General features: G+C 42.0%; 1 protein-coding gene across 1 annotated transcript in view; it reads right to left on the minus strand.

Annotated features, from left to right (window-relative positions):
• The window catches only part of RANBP3 (RAN binding protein 3), a 184,507-nt gene that overhangs the window by 108,890 nt on the left and 54,845 nt on the right, over positions 1–20,772 (minus strand). Inside the window, exons 4-5 of the mRNA XM_065422006.1 lie at positions 10,261–10,297; positions 10,084–10,170 (exon numbers count right to left, since the gene is read on the minus strand). Coding sequence (XP_065278078.1) covers positions 10,084–10,170; positions 10,261–10,297 — 124 coding nt within the window. The remainder of the gene's footprint in view (positions 1–10,083; positions 10,171–10,260; positions 10,298–20,772) is intronic.

Raw genomic sequence — 20,772 nt, forward strand, 5'->3', positions numbered from 1 at the left:
TGATTAAAAAACTAGAACAACATAAAACTAACAAAGCACACATTAAACAGATTAAGAAACTGCTTGAGTGGGTGTGTTTCTAGTGGGGTCCTGCAATGATCGGTTCCTGGGCCTATGCTGTTTAACATTTTTTATCAATGACCTGGAAGAAAATATAAAATCATCACTGATAAAGTTTGCAGATGACACAAAGATTGGGTGAATGGTAAATAATGAAGAGGACAGGTAACTGATACTGAGCAATCTGGATCACTTGGTCTACTGGGTGCAAGCAAACAATATGTGTTTTAATACAGCTAAATGTCAATGTATACACCAAGGAACAAAGAATGTAGACCATACTTACACAATGGGGGCCTCAATCCTGGGAAGCAGTGACTCTGAAAAAGATTTGGGGGGTCATGGTAGGTAATCAGCTGAACAGGAGCTCCCAGTCCAACACTGTGGCCAAAACGGCTAATGCAATCCTTGGACGCATAAATGGGAATCTCAAGCAGAAGTAGAGAGGTTATTTTACCTCTGTATTTGCTCTGGTGCAACTGCTGCTGGAATACCGTGTACAGTTCTGGTGTCCACAATTTAAGAAGGATGTTGATAAATTGGAGAGGGTTCAGAGAAGAGCCACAAGAATGATTAAAGGGTTGAAAAACATGCCTTACAGTAATAGACTCCAGGAGCTCAATCTATTTGGCTTAACAAAGAGAAGACTAAGAGGCGACTTAATTCCAATCTATATGTACCTACATGGGGAACAAATATTTGATAATGGGCTCTTCGATCTAACAGAGAAGGGTCTAACAAGAGCCAATGGCTGGAAGTGGAAGCTACAAAAATTCAGACTGGAAATAAGGTGTACATTTAACAGTGAGAGTAATTAACCACTGGAACAATTTACCAAGGGTCATGGTGGATTCTCCATCACTGAATTTTTAAGTCAAGATTGGAGGTTTTTTCTAAAAGATATGCTCTAGTTCAAACAAAAATTACTTAATGGAAGTTCTCTGGCCTGTCTTCTGGGAGGTCAGAGTTGCTTGGTCCCAACAGTCACTTCCGGCCTTAAAAGCTATGAATATATCAACATGTGAATTTCAAACTGGAAAAGATGTTAAAAGTCAAGCACTCAAAAGTTAGGAAATGCCAAAGCTGGCAACAGAAGAGTAATATTTACTTCTTTAAAGACACCACATACAGGATTTCCTCTGTCGGGTCCCACCTAGACTAGGATTGGGAGGTATGCTTGCTTAATATTCTAACATGTTTGAATCAACATTTTTGAAAAGTCTAGTGTAGACAAGCAGTGAATAATTTAACACATGCTAAACTGGTCAAATTGAAGCCTAAAAGAGAGCCTAAGCTTCAACTCTAGCAGCTTAGTATGTGTTAAATGCAGCGTGCCTTATCTATACGACTTTTCAAAATTGTTAGTATATTGTAGCAAACACCCTTTAACATCACACCTTTTATTCTAGTCTAGACAAAGCCTTGGCAAGTAGGTAGCTCAAGAGATCTCTTACTCATGTCTATGTAAAAAGCACATACAGCTACACCAATTGCAAGGCAATTGCTAAGATATACTCCCACAAGGCACGCATTTTTAGTGTCAGGTTTCTGAAAAAAGACATCCTGAAAGAAACGAAAACACCAGATGGTGGAAGAAAATGAATCCTCTCAAATGAAGAGCAATCATCACTGTACTGATAGTCTGAGAAGGAACTCATCCTAGAAACTGAGGCCAAGCTAATGTGGCTTGAAGAACACACATAAAAGCACACGGTCATCTCCATGCTTGCAGCAGCACAGACTTGGCCAAAAGATTCTCTACTCTGGATAGTGCAAGCAATGAGCAGGCCCTATGACTAGGAGGAGTTTCCCAGTACCACACACAATGGCTCATACCATGGAGAGATGCAATTAGACATCTATGAAAGGACAGGTTACTTACTTATACAATAACTAGAGTTCTTAGAGAGATTTTGTCCCTCTAAGTGCTCCACCCCAGATGCGCATGCACCCATGTACTTTCAAAAAGAGATTTTTGGTCTGCACCTACACCCTATACATTCTTATGCTCTAATCTGAGGGCACATTGGGGAGGATGGAATTGATGCCACTCCAGTTTCTTCTCAAACCACAAAATCCAGCCAGAGGCAAGGACTCTGAAGTAGAGGGGAAGGAGGGGCAGGTAGTGGAGCACCCATAGGGACAAACATCTCAAAGAACACTAATTGCCATAAAAGTAAATAACCTAGCCTTCTCCTTTGAGCAATTGTTCCTATGGGTGCTGTTGTAATAATTGGGCCTACAAATTTACTCTAATTGTGAGCAAATGTGAAAAGTGAAAGTTCATAAAATGTCAGAATAACCTATAACACATGTTGGTGGGAAAAGGTGAAAAATGAAGACAAAAAGATTAAATTAGTCTAAACAAAAGGCCCACTACTAAAATTCAAGGACTGTTAAAGTCATGCCTAGTAAACAAGCATGAAACCAGAAATCAATTAACCCAAATTTGGTTGGAAATTAGGCCTAATTTGTTCACAAATTAATGATGGTTCCTTTTCAGGGTCCTCAAAAAGAAAATCTTAGCGGGGGGTGAGGAGGGAAAGTTGGCTACCGCGACAGTGTCTGTGTCAGAAGAGGATGGAAGGAGCTTCACCACCTTGGTTGTCATTCCCACCAGCTCCTGGAACCCAACCTGACCACTGTGCCTTCATTATCCTGATCCTGAGAGATGTCTTAACCAGACAAAGCCATCTCAGGAGGGGCAGGGGAAAAGGGTGTCAAGTGGAAAGGTAGTGGAATCTTGGACAGAGATCGCCAAGTTCCAGAAGGGATCATCCAGTTTCTATAATGTGCAAGCGTGGGGCAAGAGGCTAGAGGCGTCATTCCCAGTAGCCATGTTGTCATCAGAGTGTGAGACTGTACCAGCAGAAAATCCCTCTCGGTACCTCTCAGTAGAGGGCAGTCAGGTTCTTCAGACACTTGAAAGTTCTCTTGCACAAGGAATCTAGTCAGCATTGGCAAAGCAGGGCACTGAGTGGCTGGTTAAAATGGAGCTGAAGATACTGGGGATGGTAAGGCCAGGCAATCAGTCAATCCTTATGCGCATGGCCCATAGAAGTGGGGTCAGGGTCAGAGATGAAGCTGGCTTCCTCAAGGAGTTTGTGTGTCTGGAAGACCAGCATCAGTGCTAAGCTGGGCTGCTTACTGAGAGATTTCTGGGTGAGTGAAATACTGGAGATCTTTTTTGCTGGTATGGAGAGGTCAGCACCAGAGGGGATAGGAGCCTCGGTAATATGCGTACCAGGACACTAGGTCTCCTTGCTACCCAACTTCTGGGGCAACTTCTCCCTCTTCTTAGGCTCTCTCCTGGAGGACCTTGGGTGGGTGGGTGGTGTTTTGTTGTTGTTGTTTTTTTAAAAAGATGTCAGGGTCTCTGAAGCTGTCCACAGGTCTCTGCTTATTGAAGCTGGAACCACAGAAGTTGCTGGGGCACCGAGATTGTCTGAGGCCAATGTATCAGGTGTGGGGAGTCAGAAGGGAGTACTTGGGCCCTGAGGCAGTAGCAGATCTCAAGGAATGTTCCATAAGGAGTAACTTGAGCCTGTCTTCTTTCAGCTTCCTAGATCAGCTCTTAAAGCCAGTGCAGACCTTGCACTCAGATGGAATGCGAGACTCTCTGAGACAGCAGAGGCAGCTGGAATGTCCGTCACTGAGGGGAAAAGACTTATTAAAGGTCGGGCAGGGTTTGAAGCCTGGAGTTTTGGGCATACCCACCCTACCCACTCCCCTAAAAAAGGCCACAGACAAAGAGAGGCCAAGGTCTCAGGAGGGAGAAAGGAGGCCCCAACTACAAAAACAAAAAGGGGGAACCACCCAAAAGCACCCCAACGTGTGCAGGGAATTAATACAATAAAACAGAATAAAAAATAAAGACAAGCAAGCTAGATGAACTCAAAGCTAACAGACCACAACACTCCATCTCTAGCCACAGACAGTTAGGAAGGAACTGGAGTGGTCGCATATGTCCGTTCTCCCATATATACTCTTTCATCGCAGCACAGGGACAGACCACCTGGACACTGCTACCAAAAACCTCTGATCAAAAGCGCACAGGTGTGCGCACACAGCTGGAGGGGCGCACCCATAGGGACAACTACTCAAAGAACAAAATTTTTGATAACATAACAGTCAACTGTTTTACAAAGAGTCGAAACTTAGCTTAAATTACTTCCAAAGAGACAAAGCTAAACCAAATAAAAGCACTCCACATCCCCAAAAAGTGTGTCCACACAGGGGGTTATGTTATTACAGCACAATTACAGTGCTAGAATTATACTGGTATAGTTATACCGGTAAATTTTCCCATGTAGACAATGCTTAAGGGAAGTATTTATGAGAATTTAAATGCATCACCTTATCTTAGAAAGTATTTGGCACCAGGTTGGTCCAATTATGAAGACCTAATGCTTGCCTCTTGTGAAGTCTAAAATCAATATTTCCCAGAAAATAACTGCCCATGCAACAAACCCAAGCTCACTAGATAAGAGACTCAAAGCAGATTCACAAACCATTGCTATAATCAACAAACCTTTTCACCCTACCTCACCAGGCGTGGGGTAATCCAGTCCTGGACCCTGTCACCTGGCAGCAGGCTACTTGACTGGGATGGAATGCAAGACCCCGGCTGAGAGACTCATCTTGGTAAAAGCGAGGTTGAGTCTAAATCCCTATCAGGATTAGCATGGGGCTGCTGGAGTCGAATCATATATCACATCACATCTGGGTCACCCTGGGACTGCTGGAACATGGAGTCCTCGCAACCTCTGATTCTGTTAGAGAGTTTTTAATGTGAAGAGCACTGATGGCAAACACATCAAAGTTGGCTTCCCCAGACTTCTCTGAACGCTAGCAATAAGTAGTACTGATGATCTGGAGAGCCATTCAAATTAACTCCATCTTTGAGGAATTCAGGACACTCCCTATCTTCAAAGCAATAATAAAATGCCCATTGTGCCAATAATAAGCAAGTACTCTGGGCCAAGAATCCCCTCTGCTAGAGCTCTCCCTCCCAGGTATAATCTGTAATTTCTCATGCCTTGTGGGATTTGGAGGTCCAGTCTTGGAGAAGATGTGATACTGGTCTGCACCAGGCATGGAAGTCCTAATGTCATTATTCTGATTACTACAATATAGGGTATCTTGAGATAAGTATATCAGTGTATCTGAATTCACCACTGACAATGTCATACAAAAAACATTTGCTGTCACCTGATCATGTACTCTGAGTACAGTTAAAACTGATGCTCAATGAGTAAAACAATCTGTGTCTGCCAAGCCTGTGGTGCTTGGGATCACGTGCATCTCATCTTGCTGAGCCATGTGTGATACAGTTGCATGATTAAAGACCAGCTGGATCTTGTGATGCGGAATGATATTCTAACACCTCTCAAAAGATAGATCTGAGTAGTCAATCCTTCCCATAGAGAAATGTGAACACACCCAGTCAGTGAAAGCCAACAAGTTACTACCCTCCAACAACTAACAATAGCGGACACTGACACCTCCAGTTAGGTGCCAGTCATAATGCTGATAAAGCTGATATCCTAGTTTATTCTGGAGTATCTTTTGGAGAGGGGAGAATGAACTAGCCAAGTGGCTGACATTCCCCAAATAATGAAAACATTAAGAACAGTCGCTGCCTTAAAGGGTAACTGCAAGGGCCAGGTTAGAATCACCACCATATGAATAAGAAATCCTACAAAGGCTAAATACCAAAATGTCTCACAGGGCATAGGTTCTCCTTAATTAAACTGGGGGGAGGGGAGTTGCTGTTACTCCATTTTAGTAGGATTTCAAATAAATGACAAACTCAATGAGGCAATGCCTCCAAGCAGTGTCTCTTCATTACTAGCCACCCTGGGTGAATCATCTAAGAGCGAACGCATTATAAATTTTACATGTCGCAGGACTGACCAGTGATGACTCCTTGTGAATTGATGCTCCATGTGCCCAAGAGACTATTGTGCCCCATGCCAGTGACCATGGGTCTAGTGCCAAGCTTCCATCTTGAAATGTACGTCCATTTAATGGGCACTGTGATGAAGGTTACCAGCAGAGAGGTGCTCAGACAAAGCACAGCAAAGATTGAACCTAATCTTGCCTGGGGCTCAAATCTGAGTCAGCAGAATAGTTCTTCTGTCCCCCACTCCCACATACACACTTCCCGCTGAAACATTAGAGACTGTCCACAACTTGAGAGGAGACACTGAATGGGATGGATCAGTGCTTTCATGCTTTGAAGAACTCAAATGTGAAATTGCAGATCTATTAACTATGGTTTAAGCAACAGAGGGTCCTGTGGCACCTTGAAGACTAACAGAAGTATTGGAGCATAAGCTTTCGTGGGTGAATGCCCACTTCATCAGACGCAAGATTCACCCACGAAAGCTTATGCTCCAATACTTCGGTTAGTCTTAAAGGTGCCACAGGACCCTCTGTTGCTTTTTACAGATTCAGACTAACACGGCTACCCCTCTGTTACTTAACTATGGTTTGTAACCTGTCCTTTAAATTGGCGTCTGTACCCAATGACTGGAAGATAGCTAATGTAACGCCAATATTTTAAAAGGGCTCTAGAGGTGATCCCGGCAATTACAGACCGGTAAGTCTAACATCAGTACCGGGCAAATTAGTTGAAACAATAGTAAAGAATAAAAGAACATAAATTGTTGGGCAAAAGTCAACATGGTTTCTGTAAAGAGAAATCGTGTCTTACTAAACTATTAAGAGTTCTTTGAAGGGGTCAACAAACATGTGGACAAGGGGGATCCAGTGGACATAGTGTACTTAGATTTCCAGAAAGCCTTTGACAAGGTCCCTCACCAAAGGCTCTTATGTAAATTAAGTTGTCATGGGATAAGAGGGAAGATCTTTTCATGGATTGAGAACTGGTTAAAAGACAGGGAACAAAGGGTAGGAATAAATGGTAAATTCTCAGAATGGAGAGGGGTAACTAGTGGTGTTCCCCAAGGGTCAGTCCTAGGACCAATCCTATTCAACTTATTCATAAATGATCTGGAGAAAGGGGTAAAAAGTGAGGTGGCAAAGTTTGCAGATGATACTAAACTGCTCAAGATAGTTAAGACCAAAGCAGACTGTGAAGAACTTCAAAAAGATCTTACAAAACTAAGTGATTGGGCAACAAAATGGCAAATTAAATTTAATGTGGATAAATGTAAAGTAATGCACATTGGAAAAAATAACCCCAACTATATATACACAATATGATGGGGGCTAATTTAGCTACAACGAATCAGGAAAAAGATCTTGGGAGTCATCGTGGATAGTTCTCTGAAGACGTCCACGCAGTGTGCAGCGGCAGTCAAAAAAGCAAACAGGATGTTAGGAATCATTAAAAAGGGGATAGAGAATAAGATGGAGAATATCTTATTGTCCTTATATAAATCCATGGTACTCCCACATCTTGAATACTGCGTTCAGATGTGGTCTCCTCATCTCAAAAAAGATATACTGGCATTAGAAAAGGTTCAGAGAAGGGCAACTAAAATGATTAGGGGTTTGGAACGGGTCCCATATGAGGAGAGATTAAAGAGGCTAGGACTTTTCAGCTTGGAAAAGAGGAGACTAAGGGGGAATATGATAGAGGTATATAAAATGATGAGTGATGTGGAGAAAGTGAATAAGGAAAAGTTATTTACTTGTTCCCATAATATAAAAACTAGGGTCCACCAAATGAAATTAATGGGCAGCAGGTTTAAAACAAATACAAGCAAGTTCTTCTTCACACAGCGCACAGTCAACTTCTGGAACTCCTTGCCTGAGGAGGTTGTGAAGGCTAGGACTATAACCGGGTTTAAAAGAGAACTGGATAAATTCATGGAGGTTAAGTCTATTAATGGCTATTAGCCAGGATGGGCAAGGAATGGTGTCCCTAGCCTCTGTTTGTCAGAGGGTGGTGATGGACAGCAGGAGAGAGATCACTTGATCATTACCTGTTAGGTTCACTCCCTGTGGGGCACCTAGCATTGGCTACTGTCGGTAGACAGGATACTTGGCTGGATGGACCTTTGGTCTGACCCAGTACGGCCATCCTTATATTCTTATGTTCACACTTTCCTCTTTCTTAGAAGAATGGCTGGTGTGCCATGCTCAGGGCCATACTGATGGCCAGATTTGGGGTTGGGAAAAAATTTGCCCTCAGTTCAGACTGGCAGGGACCTTGGAGAGTTTCAACTTCCTCTGAAGCATGGGGCATAGTTCACCTGATAGGATCATCTGGACATCATCATCTGGCCGTTGCAGGGACCTCAGGCATTGGTGGAAACCTTGGTCTCTCTTGTTCTCTTCACTGTTTAATCTGAGTCCTGGATATTTTAGACTAATTGAAGTTTTAGGGCTAAGAATAGGAGCAACTGGGTGAATTTTAAAGGCCTATGATCTAGAGAAGGCCAGACTGGGTTGTCTAATGGTCCCTTCTAGCCTTACACTGTATGAAACTAAACAGCTATCACCAAGGCTTTCAGGGAACCTACAACATGATTGATCCTTGATTGGGGTTCCTAGGTTCTGCTGTAGTACAGATAATTAACAGAGCCCCATCATGCAAGTACTGTACAGACAGAAAATAAAGAACTTACAGGCTAGATGTCAGACAGGACATGACAGTGGAGAATACAAACTGGGTGGAAATAACAAGAACAACAAATTAGCAAAAAAACTGAAGTCTCAGCTCATCTCTTGCTTAACCAATGCTAGCTGGCCGTGATTTGGAAGCATCACAGAAGTAGACAGATTAAGGAGCAACTTGAGGGAAAATTTGGCAGCTTTACCATTTGTGTTGGGGAGTGTGCCCCTCCCCCCCCCCTCAATGTATGGGGAACAGTGTAAGAGAGTTGGTAGATGCTGGAGGGAGCAGTAGACAGGCAAGTGATGAAGATCACCTTCATCATGCCAGTGATGGCAAAGTCAACAGTTTGATAAGTTAATAGATCTGAAGGAAAGGGTGGGACTAAATGGTGAAGAGTCTTAAAAAGCAAGGATTCTGTTTGAAGCAGTGGAGGAGGTGGAGCCTGTAGAGAGGCACAGAGGGAGGTGATGTACCAGGAAGGTGAACCCAGTAGCAGCATTTTGAATAGACTTGAATAGAATGCTGTGGCTGGTTTCATGGCCAGAGAAGAGACTAGTAGTCAAGGCAGATGAAAATGCCTGAACAAGAGCCTTGATGGTCTGGACAGAAAGAAAAGGCTGAATCTTGGAAACTTTAGCTAGGTAGAAGCAGCAAGACTCGGACACTGCCTGGAAGTGTGGATCGAGAGACAAAGATGAGTCAAAGATGACGCCCCAATTACAGGCCTGAGTGACGGTGTTATCCACAGTGACAGAAATAATGATCCAAGGCCTGGAAACTTGCTTTACTGTGAGAAACTAAAAAAGGTCACTATTTATTTTATCTAAGACTAGTTACGGGTTGGCTTGATAAGTCTATGAACAGTAGAAAAGGTTTCAATAGATATAGTTTATACTGTATCTAACAGACAAAGATATAACAAGATCCAATGGTTGGAAGCTTAAGCTAGACAAATTCAGACTAGAAATAAGATGCACTTTCTTTGAATCAAAATTGCATGTCTTTCTAAATGATTCTGTCTAGCTGAACCAGAAGTTATGGGTTTGATGCATGAATTACTCAGTGAAATTTTATGGTCTGTGTTATGCAAGAGGTCAGACTAAATGATCACAATAATCTTTCCTGGCCTTAATCTATGAATCTATGAGTAAAGAAAGTTGTTTAATATCCCTGCTTTGTCTACTGATTTAAGCCCACATTCCTCACTGTCTTGCTTCAGTTGTGGCAGTGATGTGGATGAGACTTAGGTTCATGAGTGAAGGCAGAGGCAAAAGCAGCACAATTTAAAGAAAAGAGGATCTGCTCGCCCTCCACTTTAGATAGTCTGTCCACAGCATGGAAGATGATGGCAGGACTGGAGAATTAGACAGAAACCAAGGAAGTACATCTTCTCCCTTATTTTCTTGCTGTAAAAGAATTAGAAAACCCTTTACCTGTCTGTGAAGGAGGGAACTGTGTTAAAGATGAAGTTCTTTCACGTTTTACAGGAGGACAGTAACTCCCATCCTCACGGTCAGATTCTGTAGAGATAAAGGATTTAAGAGATAAAACAGACAAAATTCTGATTAGACAGCAACTAGTGATCTAAAATAACTAAAATACTTCCTTACCTTCTCCATCTTCTGGACTTGACCCATCTGCTGACCTCTGCAATCACAAGATAAGTTAAGATTTTATATCACAGACTGATAGAAAAAAATACCCCACTCTCTAGATAATCCCATATGCCTTAATTGTTGGTTTGGACACTTTCTGCTATCACAGGTTGGTATTCAAACTGTAAAAACAGAGTAAATTATGTTCAAACATACTGGACATCAGACAGACTCTCACTTAACAGGATGTAAGCAAAAAGCACAAATGCGCAGTAATTAAGATGAATGGAAAGATTCTTTTTTGTATATCTTTTGTAACTAGCTGTATCTGAAAGTACATTCCCAAGTGTTACAGTACCTGATATAAGCTATGAAAATGTTCACAAAAGCAATTCTAGTATTTCTATATTTTGAAAGCCCACAACTGATGAATGTTTGTGTGTCTGACTGGCTCAGGAAATTAAAATAAGTTTTTGTTGTTTAAACCCAAAAAATTCTAACTTCACAATAAGTGTGTAAACTTCTTGGGAGTTTATTCTAAACCACTAGTGCACAAATTCCTTAAATATAAATAAACAGACCACTCAACAGAAAGCAAAATTAGGTTTTTTTAAGTGTTCAAAGAATTTTACAAGATGCAGCGCTACACGGTTGTCTCCACTGGTAGTGGATCAAAACTGAAACTAGTATAAGAAACCATGATTAAGGCTACGATTTAGTCATGGAGGTCATGGAAGTCACAGAATCCATGACTTCCAGCGACCTCTGTGACTTCAGCCTGTGGGGCTTGGGAGCTGCAGGATCCGCAGCCGCACATGGGGGCCAGGAGCTGCGGGATACCCCTGCCGCCTCTTGCAGCCCCCTGGAGCTCCAAGCTGCCACAGGTGGTGGGGGTACCCCACAGCTGCCAGAGCTGTGGGGGCCCCCAGAGCTCCAGGCCCCTGCAGGCAGCGGGGGACCCCTGGATCTGCAGGTGGGAGGAGTACCTCACTGCTCCCAGCCATGGGCTGCGGGGGACTCTGGAGCTCCAATACACAACCCGGGAGGGGGCCCCCAGAGCTCCTGCCCCGCTGCAGGCAGTGTGGGGACCTGCAGATCCCCATTTTGTCACAGATTTTTACTAAAAGTCACAGATAGATCACGGTTTCTGTGAATTTTTCTTTATTGCCCGTGACCTGTCCCTGAATTTTACTAAAAATAACTGTGACAAAATCTTAGCTTCCAAGGGCAAGTAACCTTTACATTTAATAAAAATCAATACACTTTAAAAAAAAACTGCACTATTGACAATGATTAGATATTATCTACTTCATAGCTGTCCTTCTTAAGTAAAATTCTCAAGGTTTGAGAACTCTTTATTCTTTAAATTTCAGGAAAGAATGCTAGGTAATTATTTCTGAATATGCACAGTTCCATATTTATCAGCCTTTTGATAGTGATATTTAATTTTATGAACCATGCTATCACAAGATAACATGACCAAAGTAATGGTTGCAAGTTGATATTATCAATCATGGTTGAAAATAACCTGTTTTCCCATTGAGAGGATGAAAGAGGACTATGTAATTCCATGACTGCCTCTTGGATCAACTAGGCCTGGAACCCACAAAGGGAGAGGAAATTCTTGATTTAGTCATAAGTAGCACACAGAATCTGGTCCAAGAAGTGCATACAGCTGATCCGCTGGGTAACAGCAATCGTAATGTAATTAAAGTTCATATCCTTGTAGGGGGAAAAATACCAAAGAAACCCACCACAGTTGCATTTAACTTCAAAAAGGACTACACAAAAATGAGGCTAGTTATATGGAAATTAAAAGTCACAAGAGTGAAATGTATGCCAGCTGCATAGAAACTTTTTAAAAACACTGTAACAGAGGCTCAAACTATATGTATACTCCAAATTAAAAAAACCAGCAAGACGACAATCACTAGCAGAGTTAAAGAGGGAGACAGGGACAAAAAGACATCTTTTAAAAATTGGAAGTCAGATCCTACTGAGGAAAATAGAAAGGAACAAACTCTGGCAAGTCAAGTGTAAAAGTATAACTAGGTAGACCATAAAATGACAATTTGATGAACAGCTAGCAAAAGACAAAAAAAAGAGCAAAAAAAAAGTTTTTTATTTTTTAAGTACACCAGAAGCAGGAAGCCTGCCAAACAATCAGTGGGGCCATTCGATGATAGAGGTGCTAAAGGAGCACTCAAAGACAACAAGAACATTGGGGAGAAGCTAAATGAATTCTTTACATCAGTCTTCACTGCAGAGGATGAGAAAGAGTTCCACACCTAAGCCATTCTTTTTAGGTAACAAATCTGAGGAACTGTCCCAGATTGAGGCGTCAATAGAGGAGATTTTGGGGAAAAAACTGAAACAGTAAGTCAGCAGGACCAGGTAGTATGAACCCAAGAGTTCTGAAGGAACTCAAATATGAAGTTGCAAAACTACTAACTGTGGTATGTAACCTACTGCTTAAATGAGCCTCTGACCCCGACGACAAGAGAATAGCTAATGTTACACCAATTTTTTTTAAAAGGCTCTAGAGGCAATCCTGGCAATTATAGGCTAGTGTGCCTAACTTCAGTGCCAGGCAAATTGTTGAAACTATAGTAAAGAACAGAATTATCAGACATATAAATGAACACAGTATGTTGAGGAACAGTCAGCCTGGCTTTTGTATAGGGAAATCATGCCTTGCCGATCTTTAGAATTCATTGAGGGGGTCAAACATGTGGAAAAGGGTGATTCAGTAGACACAATGCACTTAGACTTTCAGAAAGCCTTTGACAAGGTCCCTCACCAAAGGCACTTATGCCATGACTGCTTAGATTGCTTAAGAGGGAAGGTCCTCTTATGGATCAGTAACTGGTTAAAAGATAGGAAACAAAGTGTAGGAATAAACGGTCAGTTTTCACAATGGAGAGAGCTAAATAGTGGAATCCCCCAAGGATGCGTACTGGGACCAGTGCTGTTCAACATGTCCATAAATGATCTGGAAAAAGGGATAAACAGTGAGATGGCAAAGTTTGCAGATGATACAAAATTACTCAACATAGTTGCAGTCAGATTTGACTGCGAAGAGTTACAAAAGGGTCTCATTAAACTGGCTGACTAGGCAACACAATGGCTGATGAAATTCAGTGTTGATAAATGCGAAGTAATGCATGCTGGAAAACATGATCCCAACTATACGTACAAAATGATGGGATCTAAATTAATTGTTTCCACTCAAAAAAGATCTTGGAGTCATCGTGGATAGTTCTCTGAAAACATCTACTCAATATGCACCAGCAATTATAAAAGTAAACAGAATGTTAGGTTAGAAACCATTAGGAAAGGATAAGACAGAAAATATAATACCACTATATAAATCCATCGTACACCCACACCTTGAATACTTCATGCAGTTCTGGTCAGCCCATCTCAAAACATATCTACTAGAATTGAAAAAAGTATAGCAATTGGCAAAAAAAAAAAAAAAAAAAAAAAGATTAAGGGTAAGGAACAGCTTCCATACGAGGAGAGATTAAAAGGACTAGGGCAGTCCTCTTAGAAAAGAGAGGACTAAGGGGGGAGGATATGATAAAGGTCTTTAAAATCATGACGGGTGTGGAGAAAGTGGATAGGGAAGCATTATTTACCCCTTCACATAACACAAGAACCAGGGGTCACCCAATGAAATTAATAAGCAGCAGGTTTATAACAAACATAAGGAAGTACTTCTTTACACAACACACTGTCAACCTGTAGAACACACTGCTAATGGATGTTGAGAGGGTCAAAGGTGTAACTGGGTTCAAAAAATAATTTAGGTAAGTTCATGGAGGATAGGTCTATCAACAACTCTTAGCCAAGATGGCCAGGGATGCAACCCTGTGTTCTGGGTGTCCCTAAACCTCTGACTGAGAAAAGCTGGTCTGGATATCGGGATGGATCACTCAATAATTGCCCTGTTCTGTTCATTCCCTCTAAAGCATCTGGCACCAGCCACTGCCGGAAGACTGAGCTTGATGGACCATTTGTCTGACCAAGTATAGATATTGTGATGTTCATTCTGGCACAAATAATCAAGAGCAACCAGGGACTTCCAGCATTTTTGACACTGCTGTACAATGCGTGCACTTACGATTGGTTTAGTCAATATATCCTAATCCAACTCCTAAACCGAATCATAGAATCACAAGGTTAGAAGAGACTGCAAGGGTCATCTAGTCTAAACCCCTGCCAAGATGCAGGTTTGGTTGTGTCTAAACCATCCAAGACAGATGACTATCCAGTCTCATATTGAAAACCTCCAGTGAAAGAGCTTCCACAACCTTCTGAGGCAGGCTGTTCCATTTCCTACTGTTCTTACAGTTAGGAAGTTTTTCCTGAGATTTAATCTATATCTGCTATGCTGTAGTTTGAACCTACTGCTAAATCTGTAGCTGAAAGAAATTAGATGGAAATAAGGAGATGCTTTTCTAGTGTATGTGCACGTGACCCTTTTTCTATTTTCCCTTTATCACCAGTGATTTAAAGAGTTCCCCATTAGTGGGAATCTTTAATACAGCAAGAGGAGAGAATGTTTAACATAGGTTTTTACAATCATGTAATCGCAAACCAACACATAAGCAGGTTGATAGCATCCCTTTAAATCAATGGGAATCCTTCCACTGACTTCAAAGGCGCCAGGATAATTTCCTTACAAAGTTATTGTTCCAATGATAATATTATACATATTGTAGTTTGAAGGGCTGGTTCAGACACATGGGAGATCAGAAAACACAATGTGGTGCGGTCTAAACATTTTATTGGCTTGAATGACCACATTACTCATTGAAGTCCTTGTCATTTGTGAGTTATGCAGGTTATCCCAAGCAAGCATCAATAAAACAATGCTCAACTGCTACATTCTGTGGGTGAAGTGTATCAATACTAGGAAGCCTCATCAGTAGGGCCTTACCAATTTCACGGCTCTGAAAAACATGTAATGGACCCTGAAATAAGCCCTTCCCCATGAAATTCTGATCTCTCCCATGCTGCTGGGAGTGCCCCAGCCGGGGCCCCTAGCTGCAAGTCCCCGCCGGGCTGGAAGGACAGGACTTGCCCTTCCTCTGCACAACTGCTCGGGGTGCGGTGGGGGGGAATCAGACCCACCTCCGGGTACCTTTTGGGTTGGGACCCCCAACTGTTACAACACTGTGAAATTTCAGATGTAAACATCTGAAAACGTGAAGTTGATCGATTAAAAAAACCCCTGGCCGTGAAATTGATCAAACTGGACCGTGAATTTGGTAGGGCCCTACTCATCAGACATCTATGCAGAGGAAAGAGCTATATATCCACTGCCTCAGAATGAATTCTATGTATCTTAGACCAAAACCTTTGCAGATTAAGTCAAGATAAAAAGCAAGCATGCCAAATTTGCTAGTGGCTGCTGATGCTGCCAATATCATTTAAAAAGACAGTGGTTTCAAGCAACAGAAAAAAGAAAATCTCTCATGTGCTATTTTTTTTCCTACTTAGCATGCCCATTGATATGAATGCCTCAGTTTCTCCCCCGCACCAGAATCCAGAGATAGTTCAGAGCTGTCAATCAGGGCTCAGACAGGAAAGCACCAACCACCAATAATTCCAGACTGAAAAACTTTCCAAGCTGTAATTTATGTTAGCAAATCTATGTTAAATATCAGCAATTTCCACTAACCCTAACAACTAAGATATAACTAGCAGCGCAACAAAATCATACAAGGGTGAGAAAATAAGATAAGCATAAGAAAAATTCAACTTGGGTAATTAAATTCAGACTGCTTAAAAATTTCCTCTACAGTTCTAGCTGGAGGAAGTATGATTCCCTTCTTGTCCCAAACTGTTGAGTAGTGTTGGTGTGCACTGTTAAACAATTGCTGTATTTTAGTGGTGGATGAAATGACCCTGATGAAGAACTTGCTTAAGCATTTTGGAATCCTTTATTATGGGCAGTGTGGTAGCACTGCTTAAAGTTGCATGACACTTCCCATTATAAGACCCTCTGTTCAGTTGCCTATAACTTTGCCAAACTAACTATTTGGGCTGAAATTTTCAATGCCGGGTGTCTGCCTCAGGCTAAATTGTTCTGCAAAGTTTCAGCCAAAACGGTTGGCCATTTCCAAGAACAAAGCTAGAGAAAAATACTTTTTTCCCCTGCTAAATTCCTGGTCACCTCCTTTCTTTGGAAAACTCTAGGGCCCCCATGCTTTGGAGCAAGGACTTGAAATTGGTGAGCTGCGTGTCAGTAATGTGCCTTTTGCCACCCTCTGTAAAAATTCACCCACATTTTTAAAAAATCCCAGCTTGCACATGCTCAGTAGAGACTTGCTAGAGCTTAACAGCTAAAATCACCGAGTCTGTCCCCACTGAGCATATCTGAGCCTTTCACAGCTCTTAGTGCTGATTAGATAATGCATGCACCATCCCCACAAAATGAGTGAGCATCCTCCAGCCCTGGGCTATAGGGGCAAAGCTGGACTTTCCCTGTAATGGCTGCTCTGGGCTGGGGCCAGACCAGGCACCAGAACAGAAAGCAGGGAACCAGTTTCTCCTGTGCTCTCCATGTCTTCCCTGCTGATACCCAGTCAGCATGGAGGAGGAAGACACGGGATTTGAATGCAGAGGGGACAACAGCTGGACCTAAGGCAGTACAGAGGAGGACTGGGGAACAGACTGGGACAAGGAGCCTGCAGGGATGGAGATTGGGACTGAATGCTAGCAGGTGGCAGCAACTAGGAATGGCTTGGCAAGGAAACTAGGTCTGGGAGCCACTGAGGAAAATGGACAGGGGGAGACCTAAGGGAACCAGTTGAAGAGGATAGGGAGACATTTCACAAGGAGCCATAGGGAGAACCAGGACTTGCTGGGCAAAGAGACTGGGTCAAGGAGGACCCAGATTGGGTCAGAAGCCTAGGGAGGAGAACTTGTAACCAATTGGGTCAGAGAGAAATCAGGAAGGGAAATGGGACAGTATATCATGTAATCAAAGACTATCAAAATGCATATGCAAAAGGAGGACAAATTAAGATTGCACAGATCACTTTAATTCTGGCATTTCTCAGCTTCGGAGTGCTTGACTTTGCAACATTAACCTAATATTTTTTTAAAGATAATTTAAGGCATCATCATGACTAAAGTTTCTGCTCTAAGTGAGCCAATACTTAGACCCACTGAATTTCTACAACTCAGAAATCAGAGTCTTCCATAGTGTAAGGCCAGAAGGGACCATTATGATCATCTAACCTGATCTCCTGCATAACACAGGCCACAGAACCTCACTCTGTAATTTCTGCATCAAGCCCAAAACTTTTCTTTTAAGAAAGACATCCAGTCTTAAAGACTAAAAGATGGAGAACCCACCACGTCCCTAGATAAATTGTTTCAATGATAAATTTTCAACAACGATGGTAATTAACATCTTATTTCTAGTGTAAATTTGTCTACTTTCTGCCTCCAACAACTGGACCTTTTTTCCTGCTAGATTAAAGAGCCCTCTTACTATCAGAAATATCTTCCCCATGCAGACCATGATCAAGTCACCTCTTAAACTTCTCTTGAATAAATTAAACATTGAGCTTCTTAAGTCTCTCACCATAAGGTGAGTTTTCCAGACTTTGAGTCATTCTTATAGTTCTTGAAGAATATTCCTAGGATCAGGTACTCTCTCTCCCAAAAATAGTGCCTGAATCTAATCCAATATTTAGAATACACTTGAGAAGTCAATTTCCTCCTTTTGTCAAATACAGCATGGTATGATTGAGGAGGTCAAGGTACTCAGGAACCTCACTTCAATAGCTAGGTAATTGTATATAGTCCATGTACTCTATGGCAGGCTGAAACTCAATTCTGTCTCAGTTTCATTTAAATTAGAGAATGAGTGTTTTAAAATTAAGTATGATAAATACAATCTATGCAGTAGTGTCCTAATGTTGTTTATTTTGATGGTAAATTCTATTTTACATTCTACACACATTCAAGTTTTCAGTATCTCAGATTTCTGTACTGACAAGACAGCTGCATTGCAGAAGCTGTAAGGAGAAGCTGTAGTGTTTGGCAAGTGGGATAGGGACAGTTGCCACTTTTGGAGGCATAGGAAGCAGTTTGCGGGCATGTGAAATTAGCTGGATGTTTTTGCTACCATTATGAGTGATACAGTTATCAATGTTGACATTTCAATTGCAGTCTTTAGATTTTAGATCTTTCACTCTAGTGATATGACTAGCAAAATTCACAGCTATTGTCTTAGGCTACCTACAAACTCAGAAGACACCATTTCATTGGTTTACACAGTTACATTAGCAAGGTTTCCTTCACAAATGTGAGGGTCAGAAACAAGCCTTTTAATTTAAAGCTTAAATACTTGAGAGCAATTCTGTAGCAAAGGGTGAATTCCACAGCAAATTCTACACCTACAGAATTGCAGACCACATAGGGACCAGGATAAAGTTTTCCAGGTCCTGACGTTTCAAAGGATTCAGACAGTACATCTGAATGCCTTGTCATCTTTGAAACTGGACAGTGCTTAAAGGCTTCATCTGTTGTATTAGCCTCCAGTTAGCAAAAGTCTGAAAAAAATGAAACCACCCCTTCCTGCTGTGAGGAGCTTTCCTCTCCTCCTTCACAGCATCCTGGCTGCTGCATCTCTCCACTACTTTAGCCTCTCCCCCAACCTTCTCCCCAAATGCTTTCTCAAACAGAAGCATCATATTGACAAGTTTATTGACAGTTTCATTGCTGCCCAGAATCTTAATTTTACTTTGCTGCTGGTTGGTAAACAGAAGCAGCTGCAGAGGCAGTGGGCTGTCACATGTTTACAGAGTCAGGAAGACAACACAACATTAATATACATTCATTTAACACCTGGAATGTTATCTTCATAAGCATAAGAGTTCTGTCACCTCTTATACACAGTAACCTGAAATTCTGCAAAAATTTAAGAGAACTGGGGCTTCCCATTCACCAGTGATAAGTGGGTGAGAGGATTTGTTTTAAGACCAAAGAGTTAGACTGTGCTTTTTGGGGGCTGTGCCCTATTCTGTGTTTTGCAAAGCACAATGAACATTTATAGTAGTATATAAACAACAAACAATACTGAGGACCATGGCCTTCTCTGTTAGCAAGGAACCATCACGGTGACTCAAAAGTCTCTCCATACCAATATATGAAATTAGAGGAAAAGGAAATGCAGCAGCCAATCATATAAAATGGCATCTACACAAAGCACTTCAATTTCTTCCCTGATGAAGAAGAGAACCTTGGATTACTTCATTTCAGAGGTCATTTGTGGTAAATTAAATAAAATGGTATTCATTAATGTTTCCCTACACAGATGCCATTCGTTCTGTATCATCTTTCTGCTCAGTCAATTCACCTGAGTGTCTTTCTCCTGTAAAATACATGGCCTGAAGAGACAGCAGATTCTCTTCAATGCACACAAACACTGTCACTTCTTCGTTTGTCCATTGTGTCCTTAAATTCCATATTTGTTTACATACATCATTGTAAAGGGTCATGGCAAAACAAGCAGAATGTAGGGCTTGTCTACACTGGCACTTTACAGCGCTGCAACTTTCTCGCTCAGGAGTGTGAAAAAACACCCCCCTGAGCGCAGCAAGTTTCAGTGCTGTAAAGCGCCAGTGTAAACAGTCCCCCAGCGCTGGGAGCTACACTCCTCGTGAAGGTGGGTTTTTTAGTGCGCTGGGAGAGAGCTCTCCCAGTGCTCTGCCGTGACTACACAAGCCATGTTAAAGCACTGCCGCAGCAGCGCTTTAGCCTTGCCAGTGTAGATTAGCCCTTAGATACATTCTCCTAGCTGGAGTTGAGCTTACATAGCTAGTTACCATGCCACATGCCCTGCAGCCTCAGGTGCAGAGGGTGGGAAGGAGAGACCTGAGCACACTATCCTCCAGCTAAATTCAGCTAGCAGATGACCCCTTGGGCACTGTCGCAAGCTGGTGCAGATTAGAGCAGCCTCTGGTGTACACTAACCTGGGCCAGACGACTAGCAGAAAATCAAGGAACTGTAACCAGCTCTCAAAGCCCTCCATCCCCATGATACCAAGGGTAAACTTGACAAACTGGGAACCTAGCCCATGTCTGTCTGTCTGTCTCTACAGGTAATAGTAGTGCTAGGTGCACTGCCAGATCAACATTACTTACAATTCCTCCAGGTCTAGAATTAGCCTTACTTCACCAGCCTTCTTGGGGACATGAATGATGAATTATGTTCTGAAAGCCTATGATGGAACCAGGAATTTAGTGATATCAGCACTCAGAAGATGCACAGAAAAAAGTTAGGAGTTCTGTAGTATATTTTGAGGCAAGAGATTAATTGTATCTTGTTCTAGGAACCAAGAGGAATCCTGAGAGTATTTGATAGAACCTACTTCCAGAAGTCAATTATTGGCCATTGCTGAATGTCATTCTCCCCCACAGAAGTGAGTAAATAGCTCCCATCCTCCTGAGGGTTCTTTGAAAGCTCTGATGATAGTCACAAAGGACAATTAGCCGTCAGAG

This window comes from Emys orbicularis, chromosome 24 (genome assembly GCF_028017835.1).
Source record: "Emys orbicularis isolate rEmyOrb1 chromosome 24, rEmyOrb1.hap1, whole genome shotgun sequence".
NCBI classification, from domain to species: domain Eukaryota; kingdom Metazoa; phylum Chordata; order Testudines; family Emydidae; genus Emys; species Emys orbicularis.